General features: G+C 45.4%; 1 protein-coding gene across 1 annotated transcript in view; it reads left to right on the forward strand.

Moving 5' to 3' along the window:
- The first annotated feature begins 6,509 nt into the window (after nucleotides 1–6,509).
- Nucleotides 6,510–24,092, forward strand: part of LOC115141911 (G protein-activated inward rectifier potassium channel 4-like) — a 37,542-nt gene continuing 19,959 nt past the window's right edge. Inside the window, exons 1-2 of the mRNA XM_029681298.2 lie at nucleotides 6,510–6,730; nucleotides 18,328–18,410. Coding sequence (XP_029537158.1) covers nucleotides 18,348–18,410 — 63 coding nt within the window. The 5' untranslated portion in view covers nucleotides 6,510–6,730; nucleotides 18,328–18,347. The remainder of the gene's footprint in view (nucleotides 6,731–18,327; nucleotides 18,411–24,092) is intronic.

Raw genomic sequence — 24,092 nt, forward strand, 5'->3', positions numbered from 1 at the left:
ACTTCATCTTCCTAGGTATAATGGTTCCCACTAGCTACCACAGCCAAAAAGTCAAATTGGCTATATCGTAAAAATCGTAAAAATGAATTATTAGCTTTTTGGTCTTCATTTCTGGTTAGGGTTAGGCATAAGGTTAGCGGTGAGGTTAAGGTTAAGGTTAGGTTTAGGTTCAAAATCACATTTTAATAAGAGAAATTAAGAGAAATTGAAGAAATAGGCAAGGTTTATGACTTTGTGGCTGGGGTAACTAGGGACGACCCAGTAGTTTTTTAGTTTTGTTTATTAAACAACTAACAACTAAAACTTGAAAAATCCATACATGCACATTAGTAAAATCATTGAGGATAACACACAATAAAATCTTGGACTTATTTACATTGTGGTCCTCTTGAAACAAGATCAAACACAGTTGCACACAGAATGACCTTGAAATAAAAAAACATAAAAAGAAAGAAGAAAAACATCTATCTCATCACTGCAGTTACATCATAGGGCACATTCACTTGGGCACAGAAGACATCAAACATTTTGGTACTTTATTTTTAAAGCTGCCCAGAGAGGAAGTTGTTTTTATAGACAGAGGCAATTCATTCCACTCTGAGGCTCCAGTATACAAGAATGTACCTTTCCCAGCATTACTCCTGAAACTGTATAAGCTATACTGCTTTATTACCTGTTAAAAGCATGTATGAGCCAGCATTACCTTAATATAAGGTTAATAATACACTACATGACGAAAAGGATGTGGGCACCTGCTCGTCGAACATCTCGTTCCAAAATCATGGGCATTAATAGGGAGTTGGTCCCCCCTTTGCTGCTATAAAAGCCTCCACTTTTCTGGAAAGGCTTTCCACTATATGTTGGAACATTGCTTTGGGGACCACAAGAGCATTAGTGAGGTCAGGCACTGATGTTGGGCGATTAGGCCTGACTCGCAGTCAGCGTTCCAATTCATCCCAAAGGTGTTCGAAGGGGTTGAGGTCAGGGCTCTGTGCAGGCCAGTCAAGTTCTTCCACACTGATCTCGGCAAACCACTACTGTATGGACCTGGCATTGTGCACTGGGGCATTGTCATGCTGAAACAGGAAAGGGCCTTCCCCAAACTATTGGCAAAAAGTTGGAAGCACAGAATCATTGAGAATATCATTGTATGCTGTAGAGTTAAGATTTCCCTTCACTGGAACTAAGGGGCCTAGCCCAAACCATGAAAAACAGCCCCAGACCATTATTCCTCCACCACCAAACTTTACAGTTGGCACTATGCATTCGGGCAGGGAGCGTTCTCCTGGCATCCGCCAAATCAAGATTCATCTGTCGGACAGCCAGATGGTGAAGTGTTGTAAGTCGCTCTGGATAAGAGCGTCTGCTAAATGACTTAAATGTAATGTAATGTGTGATTCTTCACTCCAGAGAACGCGTTTCCACTGCTCCAGAGTCCAATGGCGGTGAGCATTACACCACTCCAGCCGGCACTTGGTGTTGCGCATAGGGAATCTTAGGCTGGTGTGTGGCTGTTCGGCCATGGAAACCCATTTCATGATGCTCCCGAAGAATAGTTATTGTGCTGATGTTGCTTACAGAGGCAGTTTGGAACTCGGTAGTGAGTGTTGCAACCGAGGACAGACGATTTTTATGCGCTACGCGATTTAACACTCGGCTGTTCCATTTTGCAATATCCCTCAATCAATTCGATTTTCAGCTCTTTTTCAAGGAATATTTATAAGTTTTGGTCGAAAAATTAGGTCAGAGGAAGTCCACAAAGACTTGGAGGATAATTTAGGCTTCTTCATATGAAATTATTTTCTTTTAATTTATGATGAAAAAAAATCTGTCTCACATGATGGTTTTCAGCAAGGGGTCCGTTTTTTCTACAGGGAAGCTTTCTGCAGAGTCATCATATTGAGGGACATTCATGTTCCTCAAACATCAGTCTGCCCTGCAGAGTCTCTGGCAGAAATGGTAGGCTGCTACGCTCTCAAATGTCTGACGGTGGAAAATTGGGTCATACTCAAAAATGATTGGCTGCTTTTGATCACACAAATAGTCCTTCAAAATGATTTGTTTGGCATGTAGCTGCCTCATTGTCTGTATGCATCGATGCTCACCTCTAGCTGACAGATGAGAAAAATGTAAACATTCAGAGAAGCAAGCTTTTATCAATATGATTGTAGGACAGAGGCATACTGTTGTGATATCTTTGTGTGGATGAGGTGGGTGAGGCTGTACATGTCAATGGTACTGTTCCAGTTAGACCTTGATGTGGCTTTCAGGCTTTCCTCAAACACGCTGTGGCTGCTGGTTATCATGCTGGCATCTAACAAGAGCAGGTATAGACTCTCAGGGTCACATGGAGGTGTGGGTGTGTGCGTGCGCGTCTCTTCCTCCCTTGTCTTGCATTACCTAGCTCATGTCCTCCCCTTGCATGTCCTCCCCTCCAAAGACTTCATGACGATTAAGCAGCCGTCTAGCTTGTAGAAAGTAATTACACTGAAGTGAAAGAAAAGGCCTAAATTAAATCTGAGCCTATGAAAAGCTGAAAATCTATTATTTTCTCTTGAGCGGCCCTTTTCATCCTGTTCTGTTCTATAAGGGGTGCAGTGGCGTGTGTTATGGTATGAGTGCCAATGTAATTTCTTACAGATGTAGGATCTTAATTCGATCACCCTGATGCAGGAACACTTGTCGTTTTTTAGGTTTAAAAAGCCTTCTGAAGTTTGTGATTCTCACTTTCTGACTTGATTTTCCCTTACAAAAAATGTATCTACCCATGTATCTAAAATGTCCATTAATTATAATCCACAAAACAATTCACATTTCCTACTGCTGTAGGATTATTTTCCTGCTGTAGCAAACAGGCTCAAATTAAGATCCTACATCTGTAGAATGTTATGTGACACTAAGAGGTGGAAAGAGCACCATTTGTAAGAGAGAACATTAAGTTAAAGCCCGCTGAAAGCTCTTTCTATTGTCCCCCCTGTCTGGTTTAGTTTTGCCACGTCTTCTGTTGTAGATAACACCGCACCATAGTTAGTTCCCATTTAATTTACAATTACAGGTACAGTCCTTTACATTTAAGCTTCCATTTCTGGTTGTTGTGAAATAATAGAAACGTTGTCTCACCACCTTATCCCACTGCTGAACATTTCCTTTCAGCCTGTGTTATTTGTATAGACAACACTGTTACAAGAGATGGCTTACAACAAGCCTAACTCTCCAGCCCAGCCAACAGCCACAGCCTGTCCTGTTGTAGTTATTCACCTCTACAACAACAGTGCAGCGATACTTACACACTGTACATTCACACAGAGAACTGCAGCAGGCAGGGCAATTCTTCAATGGTTTACTGCTACTGCTTCTCTCCACACAGTGTCTGTGTGTCAGGGCTGTCCTTCTCACGCACAACACACCATCGTGGGCAAGTGGTCTAGTCTTCCAGTAGAGTGCATCCTTGCTTCCCTGTTTTTAAGTTGAAATCCAAACCTCTTCCAAAGACATTTTTGCAGTTCTCTCAGTTTAAATATTGTGCTTGATAGGAGGCAGAACGTTGGAGAATCTAACCAGTACTTCAAAAACATTGACAATCTTTTTAACTGCAGTGTCAGAGATAGTTCAGTGGTCCTGGAATGTTAACTTTTATCTCCCCGTTTTATGATTTATGTTAAGAGCCCCATAGAGGAACTGAAAATGTCCTAAACAATAGGATCAAATCGCATGACATGAGCTTGAGTAGATCTAGATGAATAATGTATCCTCAATAAAGAAGTAGATCCACACACCATAGAATAATTCATCATTTAAACACTAATAGAAGTTATCTTTCCCATAAATTAGTTAGTGCATCAAACATGTGTATGTGTACCGAACAAAAATATAAACTCAAAATGCAACAATTTCAATGATTTCACAGTTCATATAAGAAAATCAGTCACTTGAAAAAATATTCATAGGCCCTAATCTATGGATTTCACATGACTGGGAATACAGATACTGTATGTACCTGCTGGTAACAGAAACATTTTTTTTAAAAGGTAGGGGCGTGGATCAGACAACCACCATGCGCCTCATGCAGCGCGACACATCTCCTTCACATAGAGTTGATCAAGGGTGTTGATTGTGGCCTGTGGAATGTCCCACTCCTCTTCAATGGCTGTGCGAAGTTGCTGGATATTTACGGGAAATGGAACACGCTGTCGTACACGTCGATCCAGAGTATTCCAAACATACTCAGTGAGTGAGATGTCTGGTGAGTGTACAGGCCATGGAAGAACTGGGACATTTTCAGCTTCCAGGAATTGTGTACAGATCCTTGCGACATGGGGACGTGCATTATCATGCTGAAATATGAGGTGATGGCGGCAGATGAATGGCATGAAAATGAACCTCGGGATCTCGTCACTGTATCTCTGTGCATTCAAATTGCAAACCGCTCTCCTACACGATCCCATACACATGCTGTCAAAACTGCCATTTTTTTGTCCCCAACACAAGGTGCATCTGTATAATGATCATGCTGTTTAATTAGCTTCTTAATATACCAAACCTGTCAGGTGAATGGATTATCTTGGCAAAGTAGAAATGCTCCCTAACAGGGATGTAACCAAATTTGTGCACATTATTTGAGAAAAACAAGCTTTTTGTGCAATATGGAACATTTCTGGGATATTTTATTTCAGCTGAAACATAGGACCAACTCAAACATAGGACCAACACAACATGTTGCATTGATATTTTTGCTCAGTGTTTATTGATGGTTGGCTGGTAAATGGATGGTCTAATGATCTACACGATCTGAATGCCAAAATGTTTGCTTTGCTGACAAGGTGATTTATTGAAGTTAAACAAATCGGTCCCAGCACAGACGATAAATTAATAATTTAATCATTTTCTGGCGCCAATTGATATGCTTCATTATGAATATATCATTACCATGCTATTCATGTTGGCCCTCTCTGCTTAATATGAAAATGATAATTTAGTGAAAATGATAAATATTGTAGACATAACGCAGGGACTGTACCTTAAAAGCAGTTAAAACCTGCTGCACTATTTAGTTAGCCAACAAGGCAGAGTGATTATGGAATACTATTTCGATTTTTTTAAGCAATCCCTCCCTCCCTTACAGTCCCTCCCTCCCTTACTCCATAGTCCTGTTTCTTCCATGATGGGGAGTTTATTATTTGTGTAAGTCCTTGGCTCGCTCTGATTTCCCTGCTCTGCAACTGCCTGGTCCTCCTGCCTGATCCTCCTGCCTGGTCCTTCTGACTGGTCCTCCTGCCTGGTCCTTCTGACTGGTCCTCCCGCCTGGTCCTTCTTGTTCTTGGGAGCTGGTAACACTTCAGTTCATTGAGGTGTCAATCACAACTAATGAACTCTGGGACAAGGCAGGGGAATGTAAATGAGGAAGGAAGGAAGGAAGGAAGGAAGGAAGGAAGGAAGGAAGGAAGGAAGGAAGGAAGGAAGGAAGGAAGGAAGGAAGGAAGGAAGGAAGGAAGGAAGGAAGGAAGGAAGGAAGGAAGGGGAGAATGGAGATAAATTACTCACTCATTCAGAATTTTGTGCCTCTAGGTAATTAACATTTTCCAGGGACACATCCGTCAACCCTGTGGCCCAACCTCCCATCAGTCCAAGGTAAATGAGGACAAGGCTTGTGTAAAGGGTCAGACAGATGGTAGCTGGTTGTGAAGGAGATGTGTGAAAGAAGATGTTTGTACTGTATTTTCCTATTTATTATTGGGATCCAATGTAGCTAACAAAAATAGTGCAACTCAATTGTCACCCAGAACACATTTACATAATACCACGGTTCTGGAGTTGGGGAAACACCAGGTCCAAACTTCGCTCCCCTGATCCTCCCTTCCCTCTCCTCTCCTCTCACTGTACCTACACCTCTTCCTGTTAATACTCTCTCTCTCTCTCTCTCTCTCTCTCTCTCTCTCTCTCCCTCTCTCTCTCGCTCTCTCTCTTTGTGTCTCCTTCTCTCTCTCTCAAGCCCTTAGGGCCTTTTCCTCAACTGCAATTTTAGAGGAATTGATTATACAGCACTTCCCTTTGGCGTATCTCTCTGTCTCTCCCTCATTCTCTTCCTATCCTCTCTCTCTCTCCCTCACTATCTCCCTAATCTGTCTCCCTATCCTTTTTCTCCCTATCCTCTATCTCCCTCACTGTCTCCTTCAATCTCTCTATCCTCTCTCTTTCCCTCACTCTCTCCCTACCCTCTCTCTCTCTCGCAGTATTTTCTCTTCCAAGCTCATTCCTCTATGCCTTTGCCTGCAGAGTGAAACGAGCCATGTGGTAGGCAGGCACACACACATAGACGCTCTCTGCACACACGCACACACACACACACACACACACACACACACACACACACACACACACACACACACACACACACACACGCACAAACACACACACGTAAAGGACAAATCCTGAGAGACAAGAGCTCTGTGTGGAAGTGAGAGAAGAGCAAGAGGGGGAGGGGGGGTGGTTGGGGGAGGAAACACTCACACACATATTCACATGCTCTCCCTCTCTACCTCACACACACTCAAACACACACTCAAACACACACACACACACAGGACTAGAGCGGTGAAGAGGAGAAGAGAAGAGCTGGGAGGCAGGAGGGCTGCTGAACAAAGCAAGGGAAGGAGAGTGGAGTCCAGGGGAGAGCAGCAGCCGTGAAATGCCTCAACAGGAGCCTGCCAGCTACTCTTGTGGCCACCTAAAGGTAAGATTCATGCTACACTGAGAAAAGTGGGAAGACACGGACGGAGCAGAGCGAGAGAGAGGGGTGGAGAAAGTATAGCGCTGATGCAAGCCTAACGCTGTGGTTATAGGGTACCATCAGGCTGCAGCTGAGTTGTTCGATCTGCCTATGAATGCAGTGCTGTGCTGTCCTGTCATTACCTTCCGTAATTCTTCACCTTGACATCGTCCATTTAGCCGCGTGTCAGATCAAAGAGTGTATGTTAATTAAAATCATATAGTATGGCTCTTATGCTCCCCAAGAGAGAGACTGATACGGTGTGTTGTGGTGGAGCTCAGCTGCCTCAGATTCCTCCAGCCTGCTAGCCTGTCTGTCTGCCTGCCTGTCTGCCTGCCTGCCTGCGACCTCTGTCCCATCACAGCCTGCCTAGGTTCTATATCACTAATGTCACTGCAGTGATAGATCACCCGTGCATTTGTTTGCCCTCAATGCGAGGGCTAGGTAATCAAAAAGCAATGGGTTTTCAGCCCTGTCAGACCACCGTGAGAGGCTGCTGATGCTACTGCCTTTGTGTGCCTGCCTAGTTGTCTGGTGTGAGAGGACTCTGTAATTGTCCTATAGTACAATGCAGGAGTTTTACGAGTGCAGCAGCCAACAGTGTGAGGGTTTGCTACAGAGGGTGGCAGCACAACATAGTCCACACATTCAATGAAAGAAGGAATGGTGGAGAGAGAGGGATAGAGAAAGAGGGATAGAGAGAGAGAGGGATCGAGAAAGAGGGATAGAGAGAGAGAGGGATAGAGAAAGAGGGATAGAGAGAGAGGCCATTATCTGTTTGTTGTAGTTTTCCGCTGGAATATTAGAGACTATCAAAACATTTAGACCAAATCATTTGTATTGATTCCATTGATGTGTCTCTGAGCCGGGCATTAGAGTCTGATTTCAGTGCCATTGTGATGTACTATTGTCTGCTGATTCCGTAAGCTCTCCTGTTATCGGCTGTCCTGGAAGAGTGTACCTTGCACAAAACATCTTGAGAGTTGTCACTGTAAAACTTTCATGGCAATCAGGTCTGTGGCCATGGACAACAATATTTTTTTTCCCTACGCAGTGTTCCCGGGAATGTCCTCAGCAGGGAAGGCAGAGGTGGTGTAGTAGCGTTCAGTATTCATGCAGAATGTGTACGTGATCATACATTTCCCCTTGAGCAGTGTAAAAGCAGGGCTAACAGGGAAATGCTATAGGAGAAGGATGGTGCAGACCAGTAGCACATAGCACATATTTTATTCTATGCTCACCTTTTGACCTTTTGATACAATGTGCAGTTTTTTTTCTCTCAGTCTATCCATATAGGCATCACTTCATTCTGACCAGTCTATCCATATAGGCACCACTTCATTCTGACCAGTCTATCCATATAGGCATCACTTCATTCTGACCAGTCTATCCATATAGGCATCACTTCATTCTGACCAGTCTATCCATATAGGCACCACTTCATTCTGACCAGTCTATCCATATAGGCATCACTTCATTCTGACCAGTCTATCCATATAGGCACCACTTCATTCTGACCAGTCTATCCATATAGGCATCACTTCATTCTGACCAGTCTATCCATATAGGCACCACTTCATTCTGACCAGTCTATCCATATAGGCATCACTTCATTCTGACCAGTCTATCCATCTGTACAGGTGGTAGACATAAGTTAAAAAGCAGCCCATCCCCGCTTATATTATACAGTGCATTTGGAAAGTATTCCTTACAAAAAATCGAATCAATCTACACACAATGCCCCATAATGACAAAGCAAAAACAGTTTTTTTGCATTTTTTGCAAACAATTTTTTTTTTTAACTACGGAAATATCACATTTACATAAGTATTCAGACACTTTACTCAGTACTTTGTTGAAGCACCTTTGGCAGCAATTACAGCCTTGAGTATTCTTGGGTATGATGCTACAAGCTTGTCACACCTGTTTTTAGGGAGTTTATCCTATTCTTCTCTGCAGATCCTCTCAAGCTCTGTCAGGTTGGATGGGGAGCGTTGCTGCACAGTTATTTTCATGTCCCTCCAGAGATGTTTAATCGGGTTTAAGTCCGGGCTCTGGCTGGGCCACTCAAGAACATTCAGAGACTTGTCCCGAAGCCACTCATGTGTTGTCTTGGCTGTGTGCTTAGGGTCGTTGTTCTGTTGGAAGGTGAACCTTCACCCCAGTCTGAGGTCCTGAGCACACTTATCATCAAGGATCTCTCTGTACTTTGCTCTGTTCATCTACCCCTCGATCCTGATTAGTCTCCGAGTCCCTGCCACTGAAAAACATCCCCACAGCATGATGCTTTCACCACAATGCTTCACCGTAGGGATGGTGCCAGGTTTCCTTCAGACATGACACTTGGCATTCAGGCCAAATAATTCAATCTTGGTTTCATCAGACCAGAGAATATTGTTTCTCATGGTCTGAGAGTCTTTATGTGCCATTTGGCAAACTCCAAGCAGGCTGTCATGTGCATTTTACTGAGGAGTGGCTTTTGTCTGGCCACTCTACCGTGAAGGCCTGATTGGTGGAGTTCTGCAGAGATGGTTGTCCATCTGGAAGGTTCTCCCATCTCAACAGAGGAACTCTGGAGCTCTGTCAGAGTGACCATCGGGTTCTTGGTCACCTTCTTGACCGAGGCTTTTCACCCCATATTGCTCTGTTTGGCCAGCCGGCCAGCTCTAGGAAGCGTCTTGTTGATTCCAGACATCTTCCTTTTAAGAATGATGGAGGCCACTGTAGTCTTGGGGACCTTCAATGCTGCAGACAGTTTTTGGTACCCTTCCCCAGATCTGTGCCTTGACACAATCCTGTCTCGGAGCTCTACAGACAATTCCTTTGACCTCATGGCTTGGTTTTTGCTCTGACATGCATATAGACAGGTGTGTGCCTTTCCAAATCATGTCCAATCAATTGAGTTTATCACAGGTGGACTCCAATCAAGTTGTCGAAACATCTCAAGGATGATCAATGGAAACAGTATGCACCTGAGCTCAATTTCGAGTCTCATAGCAAAGGGTCTGAATACTTATGTAAATAAGGAATTTCTGTTTCACATTTTTATAAATCAGCAAAGATTTTTTTAAACCTGTTTTCGCTTTGTCAAAATGGGTTATTGTGTGTAGATTGATATGGATTTATTTATTCTTAATCTATTTTGGAATAAGGCTGCAATGTAACAAAATGTGGAAAAAGTTAAGGGGTCTGAATACTTTCCGGTTGCACGGTAGCAATGCATCTGTGTCAGGAGCTTAGCCAAGCGTGAACAATTTGTTGTATTAAACTTGTATTCTTTATGATTAAAATAGAAAGCTATACTCTATATTATATATTGTGTAATGGTCACCTGTGGATGAAAGGAGTGCTCTCTTCTGATACCTGTTGTGTTGTTGAATTAGTTAGCGGAATTAAAAAGTAATCTACTGTAGAATTTCTCTAGCCTATAGCATGTTCTATCATTGAAATATATAGTCGACACTGAGCTCTGTTCTGTTAAAATACAATTCCAAATCATGCACGGGAAGAAAATTATTGAGGGTCCCGTGTGGTTCAGTTGGTAGAGCATGATGCTTGGTAGAGCATGGGGCAGTAGGTAGCCTGGTGGGTAGGTGCGTTGGGCCAGTAACCGAAAGGTTGCTGGATTGATTCCCCAAGCTGACAAGGTAAAAATCTGTTGTTCTGCCCCAGACCAAGGCTGTTCCCCGGGCGCTGTGGATGTCGATTAAGGCAGTCATCTGCATCTCTCTGATACAAGGGGGTTGGGTTCAATGCTGAAGACACATTTCAGTTGTATGCATTCAGTTGTACAACTGACTAGGTATCTCCCAATGCCAGGGTTGTGGGTTTGATTCCCACGGGGTGCCAGTACAAGAATGTACATGCTCAGTACTGTAAGTTGCTCTGGGTAAGTTGCTCTGTCTCCTAAATGACTCGAATGTTAAAGGTATTCTTCCAGCAATCTTTGGCCATTGGTAATGGAAAGAGCTCTGTGTTTATACTGTATTTAAAAGTGACATCGTACATGTTTAATGTAGGTGAGTTTTCCTTGAGTTTTCCTTGTAAAAATATATATGCTCTGTCTATTGCTATTGCCTGGTTCTGTCATAACATAAAGTTGGAAGTCCACGCTGCTTGTAAGCAGATCAAACGCACCTCCAGCAGCCTGTAAACAGATGCAGGTCGGGCAGCTGCAGGGATCACCTTTTTGTCCTCTATGCCCCTCAGCTCTCTGCCCACAGCCAGACCTCCTCGTACAGCAGAGACAGAGCTAGCAGATCACCTTCAGTCTCTACTTCCGTGTCTGGCAGTGCAGTACAATAATTTTCTCCTTCCCTGTAAAGCCACTCACCTAGACAGAATGGGAAGAGCATTCCTTGTCCAGGTTAATTGGCCGTTACCTAGGTGGAGGTGGGAGGAGAGTAATAATTGGCCGTGCTCTAATATGTCCAGTGTCATTGACAGGAGAACAATCTGGGATGACATTGAGGTTTTAGAGACAGAGCTCCTTGTTAAAGCAGTGATGTCCTTTATCCCTAACTAGCCCCATTGGAATATCCACGGGCATTACGATTGGGTTGCGTGCAGCTGCGCTCCGAATTGATGATTACTTGTGTGCTGCCAGCTGTGGGCATGTGTGCAGGATGGAAACAAACCCAACCTGTTTTACGTTCAAAAGTCTGTTTTGTATCCGACTGACTGTATGACCAAAATTATCTTATTTACACTTTGTAATAAAGTCAATTGAACCTTATCTTTCAGGGTGAGACTGGTGCATCAATCGTTTCTCAGTATGTGTTCTCCGTAAGTCCGTTTGGATAAAACCATTTTATTAGTATCTACTTCAGAACAGCTTTGATGACATTCAAATCCTTAAGAGTCGATTGACACACGTATTTAACAATCTAGCTGACATAATTGGACTTTTAGAGGATAATGACAATAATCTTCACTTTCCTTTCATATGACAATAATAATGTATTATTTGTTCTATAATATGACGGTGGTATAAAGCAGGAGTTGTGTCTATGCTGGAGAATCATAACTACTACCAAAGCTATCATTAAGGTGAAATAACTGAATATGCTGTTGACTTAACCATCTCCAGAGGAGCTTTTCTTTGCGTACACATCTATCTATGGAGGCAAGCTTGATTATTCATCACCCAGGTGACAAGTTGCCCTCAGTCATAGCCCATTAACACAGAGAAAAGAGACATATGTTTAATATAACAGGCTCAAGGCCTATTGAGTGACACCATGGATGTTCTGATGTGGTATGGTGGTGGCGAGTGGAACGGCCTCCTGATAGGACTGGAGCAGGGACAGAGCGAGGTGCCGCAGGAATTCTAATTAGGTCTGTGTGACCTTTGGCTCTTCCTGCATGCACTTCGCACCCCCTCCTCTCTTCATCTCCTGTTCTCTACATCCTCTCGTCCATCCATCCCTCACTCTCTCACTCCTACAGCGATGGAGCTGTGAGAGAGGAAATGTGGGGTCTGGGCTGTAAATCATGACAAGAGGCTGACGAGCCACCTGATAAAAGCGGGACCGGGTGTTGCAGGGTGTTGGTGCTCCTTTCCTCTCTTTAACCCCCATCCCCCGCCACATTCATTCCTGTAGGACTGCTCTGGTCCAGTAGAGTGGGTGTTTTTGGCTTGGCCCGGTGCTCAGTCCGTCCAGCATCACTCAACAGTGTTGGGGAGTCTGGGGCATCACTTTTATAAATACACGTACCCTTGGCGCAGGGGCGCGAGAGGACGAGATTGGAGCAAGCAGCAGAGACTCAACTTGCAACAGCTATTCCTGGCTGAGGCTGTGTGGTGTTTTATTTGTCTTTTGTCAATTCATTAGACTAATAGTCTCCAGTGTGGGCAGGACATCTAGCTGAGGCAGTGTCTATTGCTCTGGAGAAGGTGATCCGTGAGAGATGTACTGTATATTCTCAAGGCCGGCTATCAGCCATGGGGAGGGGAAAAGGCAGTCTGGGCCTGGAGCCAAGCTGGCTGGCATCCGCAGGCTTTGGAGACGTTTTTAGTCATTTGCCCTGACCGACCTCAAAGTGTCATAGAGATAGGGACGAAGCGCTGCACTGTGGGCCACTTGTCTTAGCCTGAGACGAACGCACGCATGAGAACCTGGTAACCATGACGCTGCTGAGAGAAAGTTCCGGTACGCTCCCAATGCTGGGCTACAGAGATGAAAGAGACATTGGAGCAAATTATTCCACTAGAGGAGATATCTATCTTCTGCACTGATTGTGCAGATCCTCCCAGTGCAGATACTGTTTAAGACTCAGCTCTCTCTCTCCTCTCCTCTGCCAGATCTGTGCTCTGTTTTGATGTCTCCTCAGGATTGCCTTTCAGTGGAAAACGTGAAGATTCTGTATGACCTCGGAATATATGGATGATTGCCCTCTCTCATAGCAGAATTTGTATTGTAAACTGAAGGTTTACTGCAGAATTAGCAGTTTCTCACTGCACTCATCATTCTCTGAGGAATGGACAGTACCGTGGTATACTGTAGCTTGTTCACAGATCTATCTTGAAACCATTTTCAAAACATGCACGTCTCATGGATATTTTTAGGCAGAAAATGTGTTTGTTTCCCAGACTCCCTAAACTTGCTCTTTTAAAGAGCTTTGATTACCTTCAAATTATGAGAAAATGTAAGCTAATCGAGAAAATAAAGTGATCCAAACTCAGTTATCTTGTTGATGAAGTTCTTTGTCTTCTCAGGCAGAGTAATGATTAGGGGGTAATCTAAGGCCTCTCTACTACGGTCCTCCAGAGGCCGGTTTAACTCTGCTGGGCGACGGCCGTGTTATTGGAGCAGTAATTAGTATTGATACAAGCCCCATCCTGGCCTGGCCACCTGGCTCCTCATGGCTAGCCCTCACCTTTCCAAACTGCACTGAGGGCTGATATCGAATACATTTTAGAAGTGCCTTTAATTAAGATAATTAAACCTTACAATAGCTGTTTGTGTAAGAGAGACAGAGAAAGATAGAGAGAGGGGGGGCAGGTTTACTTCTCTGCCACTGTCACCCTGCCTCTAAACACGACAGATGAGCGCTCACACTATCAGAGCCTAAACACAATTTACCCAAAGCATCCTGTCGCTCTTCAAGTAACAAGATAAACGCTTGTTACCCTCTTAAAGATAAAACACTGAGCTGGAATCTGTGTTCGCACAACCGCTGGTGAGTCTGCAGCGAGAGCAAAGCGGCAATCAAACGCAGGCAGAGTATGCACACAGGTCCTGGGTTCACCAGTCACTGGGGAGATGTTTAATGCATGAAAGCCTAAACTGACTTGGAAAGCAGGACCTGGTGACACTATAATGCATTCACCCAGGGTTCTTCTGGGGCTTTGTGTGTCTTGTATTCCTCTGTCTGTCTGTCTTTCTACATCTCAGATGCCTGTCACGTCACTCTGCCCTTTGCTTTAAACCCGTCAATGTCAACACTGTATTCCTGCGTGGATCTCCTGTGTGACGTGAGCCCTCATTCCTCCACCCTGCTTTGCAATTTCTCTCCATGATGCCTTGCCTTCCATCTCACTGATCAAAACAGATCAATGTCAGAGCAGGATGACAGAGACTAATCAGATGGTGTTGTAGAAGCAATCTGGTGATTGTTCTCTGATTGGCAGAGGTGGGATCAAGTCACTATTATTTTGGTCACAAGCAAGTCTCAAGTCACAAGGTCCGAGTCTCAAGTTGAGTCCCAAGTAGAATGGGGCTGCAGGTAGCCTAGTGGTTAGAGCGCTGTAACCGAAAGGTTGCAATATCAAAAAAGGTTGCAAGATCCCCGAGCTGGTAAAAATCTATCGTTCTGCAAGGCAGTTAACAAGGCAGTTAACCCACTGTTCCTCGGCTGTCATTGAAAATAAGAATTTGTTCTTAACTGACTTGGTAAAATAAAAGAATAATGGGTGGAGTCTCGAGTCAAGTCCAATCATACATTGGAGCAAATCGTTTAGTCAAGTAAAGAAAAAGCTGTACATGCAATGAGTTGTTCAACTACACATCTTTGTCTAATTATTGAGACGACCAGATAGCTTTTTTCATTATTCTGTCTAAAACATATTTTGATTATGTAAAAATTCCAAATGCAAGCTTCATAAGTAAATGATCAATTTCAAGAAATGTTTGACACACCAAAAGACCAGTAGGCGTACGCTAGTAATTGTTGCTTGATGCCCCATTGCTGGTGAGCTTGCAAAGTAAACAGTGAATATCACCAAACAATTTTTGGAGCTGCATATTTATTTATGGCAATCCTCTCCAAAACAATGTGATGTTTGCGCTGCACCCGATCCTATAGCTGTATAGCAAATCAGCAATCTGTTCACTAGCTCAATGGCTCTCAAAATGTTTGACCCTTGACCCCCAAAAAGCAGTGGTTAAAAGCTTGTGACCCCCCCCCGTGCACGCACGTGCATGTTTTACACCTGCATTTTGAGCTGAAAGTCATTCATCTTAATAGCCAATATCAAGAAGGCATATCATGTCACTTCTCTGGAGGCCAGAGCAAGCAGAATCATACGGCCAACCTACCTGTATGCAGTGGAGGTTGCAGGATCGAATGGAAAGCATTGTCTGTCTACACCAAAAACTATCCCTTTCAAGGTCTGCCCTTCTCCAGAATACTCCTTGCCAATTGGGCAACCCAAAAATACTGTATTTAATTCACCAGAATATGTTCAATATTCATCCCATAATATTGAAGGCAGTGAGATATTACAGCTATCCTTAAAGCTATCTGAAATATGTAAATGATCAATCAAATCGCCAGGTAGCCTATTGTTCCGGCATAGATGATTCAGTAGTACATTTCTAAATGGTATTTTATTGATGGATTAGCTGACAATGTCACAAAAACAATGTGCACACTTCAATGGGGCAGAAGTCCGTGTGTTGTGATTCTGGATGGACAGATAACTACCAACAATGACAAGAAACTGCCATGTGGGGAATCGTAAGTGACTCGTTTCAGCTAGTTTCAGCTTGTTATTGATGCCATCTCTTGTTTTGGGGTGTTTTGACTGATTTCATGTCAATGCTAAAATGGCAAAAAATTGTCCACATACCTTTGTATATATATATATATGAAATGGGTTTCATGGTCGAGTAGCCGCACACAAGCTCAAGATCACCATGCACAATGCCAAGCGTCAGCTGGAGTGGTGTAATGCTCTCCGCCATTGGACTTTAGAGCAGTGGAAACACGATGCATCACACTTCACCATCTGGCAGTCTGACGGACGAATCTGGGTTTGGCGGATGCCAGGAGAACACTACCTGCCCCAATGGATAGTGCCAACTGTAAAGTTTGGTGGAGGATGAATAATGGTCTGGGGCTGTTTTTCATGGTTTGGGCTAGGCCCCTTAGTTCCAGCGAAGGGAAATCTTAATTATACAGCATACAATGACATTCTCAACGATTCTGTGCTTCCAAATTTTGCCAATAGTTTGGGGAAGGCCCTTTCCTGTTTCAGCATGACAATACCCCCGTGCACAAAGCAAGGTCCATACAGAAATGGTTTGTCGAGATCGGTGTGGAAGAACTTGACTGTCCTGCACAGACCCCTGACCAAAACTCCATCGAACACCTTTGGGATGAATTGGAACGCCGACTGCGAGCCAGGCCTAATCGCCCAACATCAGTGCCCGACCTCAGTAATGCTCTTGTGGTTGAATGAAAGCAAGTCACTGCAGCAATGTTCCAACATCTAGTGGAAAGCCTTCCCAGAAGAGTGAAGGCTTTTATAGCAGCAAAGCGGGGACCAACTACATATTAATGATCATGATTTTGGAATGAGATGTTCAAGGAGCAGGTGGCCACTTTGAGAACCATTGCGCTATCTCACCCGACCTGTGTTGATTGACCGTTTTCTGGTCCAATCAGAGGGCCGAGCATGCATTTCACTAGCCAATCTGTTGCAGTTTTTTTTATTTGCAACTGAATGCTGCGGCTACGGTCTCTGACTGTGTGGAGAGTAATCCATGGAGACTCTGTGCCACAAAATGAGCGACAAAACGTGGACAGATAATTTCAAGTCCATAGTCTCAAGTCAAAGTCGGGTCCTGAGTCTTGAGGCTCCAAGTCCAAGTCAAATATCAAGTTATATTTTTTCTATCAAATCGAGTCTCAAGTCATCGAATTTGTGACTCGAGGCAGACTTGAGTCCAAGTCATGCGACTCGAGTTCACACCTCTTCTGATTGGTGATTATGGAACACACAGTTCATACTCTCTGTCACTCTATTTGGTTTATTTTCAAACACCAGTGACCCTATCAGTTATTATGCTTTTATATAACTGAAAAGGTGTTATGAAATTGCTGCTAAAATTAGTCCCTATCGATGTGCCCTCTCCGCCTCTCATATCTGTAGTTCTGACTTCCTGTATGTGTTATTTCATCCTATTGCCAAAATATTATTTTTTCTTTTTTTCCCTCTGTCAGTTTGAGTCATTGTAATTGATGTTTAAAAATAAAATTTCCAGCACTTTAAAATCAGATCACAGATACTGCAGTCTGTCACTAGATCACTGTATTACACCAACATACCTAAAATAGCAACAAAGAAACCACATTTAGTGTTCGAAAGAAGTCTTCGAAACTACATCAAATCACCTTTCATAGTGTTACTTTATTTTAAAAAGCCAAAGAGCTATTATTGTAGTCACATGGGAAGTTTAAACAAAGAAATTAAGGCTTTAAAATGTGCTGTGGACAGAATGTGAAAGGTCCAGACTGGTGATCGTTGTGATTCAAGTAATGGTCAGCGTGTCCGTGCAGCATCAGGGCTTTTAACAGTTGGGTTGGTGTTCAGCCCAGGCAGCGTACTGGCACTGATGTGTTCTCCTCCACTCCTCCTCGGGGGGATAACAAAGGTTGAACACGGTAGCTACAGACAGCTGAGACTGCTTCACTCAGAGATTACAAATTAGCTAACAGAGTGATGCACATTTTGAACAGAGTCCCATGTCCCATGTGAGTTTAGAGATAATCCACACATTAGCATTCTGTGTTGGTGAGAAAGGTCTGTCTTATTATGATGAACTGAGAATCTGTTCTAATGTCCTCACTACTGACTTCACTGTCCTCACATATCACCTACTGTAGCATGGAGTAATGAATTCATTAATATACTGGCTAAGTATTCTTATTGGCATGCTAGTATGGTTGTTGGAACACAGTGTTTTAGCCTAGATTTCACATGAAAATGGAGACCTGAGCAAGCATTGTTAAGATTCAGGCTCTCTGTTATTAGTGGCTCCTATTCAAACAGATGACTGGCATAGTAGTATTGATGTCATGAAAGTGATTGACATGATATGTGTAGAAACCTATTTATTGCGGGGTTATCACTCAATGTAGTATTGACTACGCAGAATTTTCCTGATCCCGGATTGTTCCTGAGTGATCTTATGGGATGTTTTGTGAAAAATCATCCATTGTTGAGAGTTGATTGATGCATAATTCTGAACATTAATGAAAGTGAAATGCTGAGTGGAGATAGTGTAGTGGAGATTCACAGTTTGTTGAACCTCCACCTCCCTCTCTCCCCACAGGTGGTGAGCTCCACCTGAGGATGGCAGGAGATTCTCAAGTCCACATGGACCACGACATGGAGATAGGAGTCACACCCACAGCGGTAAGAACATGTTTTCCATATGCACATACAGCCCTCTCCCTCCCCCAATTGTCCTGTGTAACACTGCTGGGAGGTAGAGAGAGAGGGGGAGGAGGGGGGGGCAGAGCAAGGAAGAGGGAAAGAAAGAGGGGGGGTGAAAGATGGAAGTGTCTGGTGTAAGGGAAAAATATAAGGGGACGAGAGGGAACCATTGTGGATCATGAGTTTCCTATAAGAAGGGTGATCATGTGTGTGTGCCTGTCTGTCTCTGCAGAAGAGGATGGATGGATGGTTCATCCCACTACCATGGAGAGGATTGTGAGAAAACGACTCACACGTCCTGATAATGGATGGTGAAATAGTCCAGGTTATTTGTCTTCATTCCAGAAACGATTTCATTTATTCTTCCTAACCGAGTGTGGTGAGGCAAACCAACTGTGAAAAAATACCAGCACACAGCAACTGCTAATGAATTTGTTCATGAAGTGTCAGCACTGCGGACATCATTGACTCTGGGATGGCCAAACGTGGGCTCGCTGAACTACTGTAGCACTGTCTGTGATGGCTTCATCAGTCACTCAATTAGACATTTCTTCAACACTCTCAAATAGAAACAAAAAGGTCCATTGTCAGGAGAACTTGCAATGCAGGACATTTAAAACCTGTAGTGTGTTGAAGGTTTAAAAATGTCCATTCTAATCCACATAATAATTCACATTTTCTGTTGCTGCAGGATTATTTTCCTGCTAGAGCAAACTGTTTCAAATTAAGATCCCACATCTGTACAATGAAAGTCCTTGAGGAACCATAAACTGATCTTGTTGTCGGAGGGGGTCTAAAAGCTAGCTTCTCCCAAGGAAATACATGTTGAAGTGACCCATGCATTCTCCCAAACACAGGTCAAAGATCCCAATGTCATTGAGTGACTAATTGCTGTAATTGTCAATGGGTGTTGTCTTTCACTTCACTGTCAAACCTCTAATTACCGTAGAGAAAGATCAATATGTACAGAAATAAAGCAACATCTGATACATGGAATACTCTCCTAATGTGTGTGTACATAGAACTACAATGAAGAGACCCTAGCTAGAAGTTCAAACAGTAGCCATGTTTCCATTAACTTGTCCAGTCATTTTGTTTGTCGACATTTAGAACATTTTCATAGAAAACAGATTCAACAATTGCCTGCTATTTTGTGTTTATAAAAACAGCTGGCCGAAATGACATCACACCTAAGAAAAAAACAACTGTGTTGAATACAAATTAAGTGGTTGATGTGTTTACATTACCCATTTAGGCAAATTGCGGATGAATAAATTGGTGACAGGCTGTATGCCCTCCCGCCTATCTGCTTCATGTCTCAGGTAGCCCTCCCTCCCATCTGCTTCATGTCTCAGGTAGCCCTCCCTCCCATCTGCTTCATGTCTCAGGTAGCCCTCCCTCCTATCTGCTTCATGTCTCAGGTAGCCCTCCCACCCATCTGCTTCATGTCTCAGGTAGCCCTCCCTCCCACCTGCTTCATGTCTCAGGTAGCCCTCCCACCTATCTGTTTCATGTCTCAGGTAGCCCTCCCTCCTATCTGCTTCATCTCAGGTAGCCCTCCCTCCCATCTGTTTCATGTCTCAGGTAGCCCTCCCTCCTATCTGCTTCATGTCTCAGGTAGCCCTCCCTCCCATCTGCTTCATGTCTCAGGTAGCCCTCTCTCCTATCTGCTTCATGTCTCAGGTAGCCCTCCCACCTATATGTTTCATGTCTCAGGTAGCCCTCCCTCCTATCTGCTTCATGTCTCAGGTAGCCCTCCCTCCCATCTGTTTCATGTCTCAGGTAGCCCTCCCTCCTATCTGCTTCATGTCTCAGGTAGCCCTCCCTCCCACCTGCTTCATGTCTCAGGTAGCCCCCCCCCTATCTGCTTCATGTCTCAGGTAGCCCTCCCTCCCATCTGCTTCATGTCTCAGGTAGCCCTCCCACCTATCTGCTTCATGTCTCAGGTAGCCCTCCCTCCCATCTGTTTCATGTCTCAGGTAGCCCTCCCTCCTATCTGCTTCATGTCTCAGGTAGCCCTCCCTCCCACCTGCTTCATGTCTCAGGTAGCCCTCCCACCTATATGTTTCATGTCTCAGGTAGCCCTCCCTCCTATCTGCTTCATGTCTCAGGTAGCCCTCCCTCCCATCTGCTTCATGTCTCAGGTAGCCCACCCTCCCATCTGCTTCATGTCTCAGGTAGCCCTCCCTCCTATCTGCTTCATGTCTCAGGTAACCCTCCCACCTATCTGTTTCATGTCTCAGGTAGCCCTCCTTCCTATCTGCTTCATGTCTCAGGTAGCCCTCCCTCCCATCTGTTTCATGTCTCAGGTAGCCCTCCCGCCTATCTGCTTCATGTCTCAGGTAGCCCTCCCTCCTATCTGCTTCATGTCTCAGGTAGCCCTCCCTCCTATCTGCTTCATGTCTCAGGTAGCCCTCACACCTATCTGTTTCATGTCTCAGGTAGCCCTCCCTCCTATCTGCTTCATGTCTCAGGTAGCCCTCCCACCTATCTGCTTCATGTCTCAGGTAGCCCTCCCACCCATCTGCTTCATGTCTCAGGTAGCCCTCCCTCCCACCTGCTTCATGTCTCAGGTAGCCCTCCCTCCTATCTGCTTCATGTCTCAGGTAGCCCTCCCACCTATCTGCTTCATGTCTCAGGTAGCCCTCCCGCCTATCTGCTTCATGTCTCAGGTAACCCTCCCTCCTATCTGCTTCATGTCTCAGGTAGCCCTCCCTCCCACCTGCTTCATGTCTCAGGTAGCCCTCCCTCCTATCTGCTTCATGTCTCAGGTAGCCCTCCCTCCCATCTGCTTCATGTCTCAGGTAGCCCTCCCTCCTATCTGCTTCATGTCTCAGGTAGCCCTCCCACCTATCTGTTTCATGTCTCAGGTAGCCCTCCCTCCTATCTGTTTCATGTCTCAGGTTGCCCTCCCACCTATCTGCTTCATGTCTCAGGTAGCCCTCCCTCCTCTCTGTTTCATGTCTCAGGTAGCCCTCCCTCCTATCTGCTTCATGTCTCAGGTAGCCCTCCCACCTATCTGTTTCATGTCTCAGGTAGCCCTCCCTCCTATCTGTTTCATGTCTCAGGTAGCCCTCCCTCCTATCTGTTTCATGTCTCAGGTAGCCCTCCCTCCTATCTGCTTCATGTCTCAGGTAGCCCTCCCACCTATCTGTTTCATGTCTCAGGTAGCCCTCCCTCCTATCTGCTTCATGTCTCAGGTAGCCCTCCCTCCTATCTGCTTCATGTCTCAGGTAGCCCTCCCGCCTATCTGCTTCATGTCTCAGGTAGCCCTCCCTCCCATCTGCTTCATGTCTCAGGTAGCCCTCCCACCTATCTGTTTCATGTCTCAGGTAGCCCTCCCTCCTATCTGCTTCATGTCTCAGGTAGCCCTCCCTCCTATCTGTTTCATGTCTCAGGTAGCCCTCCCACCCATCTGTTTCATGTCTCAGGTAGCCCTCCCTCCCACCTGCTTCATGTCCCAGGTAGCCCTTCGACCTATCTGTTTCATGTCTCAGGTAGCCCTCCCACCTATCTGTTTCATGTCTCAGATAGCCCTCCCACCTATCTGTTTCATGTCTCAGGTAGCCCTCCCACCTATCTGTTTCATGTCTCAGGTAGCCTTCCCTCCTATCTGTTTCATGTCTCAGGTATCCCTCCCACCTATCTGTTTCATGTCTCAGGTAGCCCTCCCTCCTATCTGTTTCATGTCTCAGGTTGCCCTCCCACCTATCTGCTTCATGTCTCAGGTAGCCCTCCATCCTCTCTGTTTCATGTCTCAGGTAGCCCTCCCTCCTATCTGTTTCATGTCTCAGGTAGCCCTCCCTCCCATCTGCTTCATGTCTCAGGTAGCCCTCCCTCCTATCTGCTTCATGTCTCAGGTAGCCCTCCCACCTATCTGTTTCATGTCTCAGGTAGCCCTCCCTCCTATCTGTTTCATGTCTCAGGTAGCCCTCCCTCCTATCTGTTTCATGTCTCAGGTAGCCCTCCCTCCTATCTGCTTCATGTCTCAGGTAGCCCTCCCACCTATCTGTTTCATGTCTCAGGTAGCCCTCCCTCCTATCTGCTTCATGTCTCAGGTAGCCCTCCCTCCTATCTGCTTCATGTCTCAGGTAGCCCTCCCTCCTATCTGCTTCATGTCTCAGGTAGCCCTCCCACCCATCTGCTTCATGTCTCAGGTAGCCCTCCCACCTATCTGTTTCATGTCTCAGGTAGCCCTCCCTCCTATCTGCTTCATGTCTCAGGTAGCCCTCCCTCCTATCTGTTTCATGTCTCAGGTAGCCCTCCCACCCATCTGTTTCATGTCTCAGGTAGCCCTCCCTCCCACCTGCTTCATGTCCCAGGTAGCCCTTCGACCTATCTGTTTCATGTCTCAGGTAGCCCTCCCATCTATCTGTTTCATGTCTCAGATAGCCCTCCCACCTATCTGTTTCATGTCTCAGGTAGCCCTCCCACCTATCTGTTTCATGTCTCAGGTAGCCCTCCCTCCTATCTGCTTCATGTCTCAGGTAGCCCTCCCTCCCATCTGTTTCATGTCTCAGGTAGCCCTCCCTCCTATCTGCTTCATGTCTCAGGTAGCCCTCCCTCCTATCTGCTTCATGTCTCAGGTAGCCCTCCCTCCCATCTGCTTCATGTCTCAGGTAGCCCTCCCTCCTATCTGCTTCATGTCTCAGGTAACCCTCCCACCTATCTGTTTCATGTCTCAGGTAGCCCTCCCTCCTATCTGCTTCATGTCTCAGGTAGCCCTCCCACCTATCTGTTTCATGTCTCAGGTAGCCCTCCCACCCATCTGCTTCATGTCTCAGGTAGCCCTCCCTCCCACCTGCTTCACGTCTCAGGTAGCCCTCCCTCCTATCTGCTTCATGTCTCAGGTAGCCCTCCCACCTATCTGCTTCATGTCTCAGGTAGCCCTCCCGACTATCTGCTTTATATCTCAGGTAGCCCTCCCTCCTATCTGCTTCATGTCTCAGGTAGCCCTCCCTCCCACCTGCTTCATGTCTCAGGTAGCCCTCCCTCCTATCTGCTTCATGTCTCAGGTAGCCCTCCCTCCCATCTGCTTCATGTCTCAGGTAGCCCTCCCTCCTATCTGCTTCATGTCTCAGGTAGCCCTCCCACCTATCTGCCTCATGTCTCAGGTAGCCCTCCCTCCTATCTGCTTCATGTCTCAGGTAGCCCTCCCTCCTATCTGCTTCATGTCTCAGGTAGCCCTCCCTCCCATCTGCTTCATGTCTCAGGTAGCCCTCCCACCTATCTGTTTCATGTCTCAGGTAGCCCTCTCTCCTATCTGCTTCATGTCTCAGGTAGCCCTCCCTCCCATCTGTTTCATGTCTCAGGTAGCCCTCATTTCCTATTTGCTTCATGTCTCAGGTAGCCCTCCCTCCCATCTGCTTCATGTCTCAGGTAGCCCTCCCTCCTATCTGCTTCATGTCTCAGGTAGCCCTCCCACCTATCTGTTTCATGTCTCAGGTAGCCCTCCCGCCTATCTGCTTCATGTCTCAGGTAGCCCTCCCTCCTATCTGTTTCATGTCTCAGGTAGCCCTCCCACCCATCTGTTTCATGTCTCAGGTAGCCCTCCCTCCCACCTGCTTCATGTCCCAGGTAGCCCTTCCACCTATCTGTTTCATGTCTCAGGTAGCCCTCCCACCTATCTGTTTCATGTCTCAGATAGCCCTCCCACCTATC

The sequence above is a fragment of the Oncorhynchus nerka genome, linkage group LG14, assembly GCF_034236695.1.
Source record: "Oncorhynchus nerka isolate Pitt River linkage group LG14, Oner_Uvic_2.0, whole genome shotgun sequence".
NCBI classification, from domain to species: Eukaryota; Metazoa; Chordata; class Actinopteri; order Salmoniformes; family Salmonidae; genus Oncorhynchus; species Oncorhynchus nerka.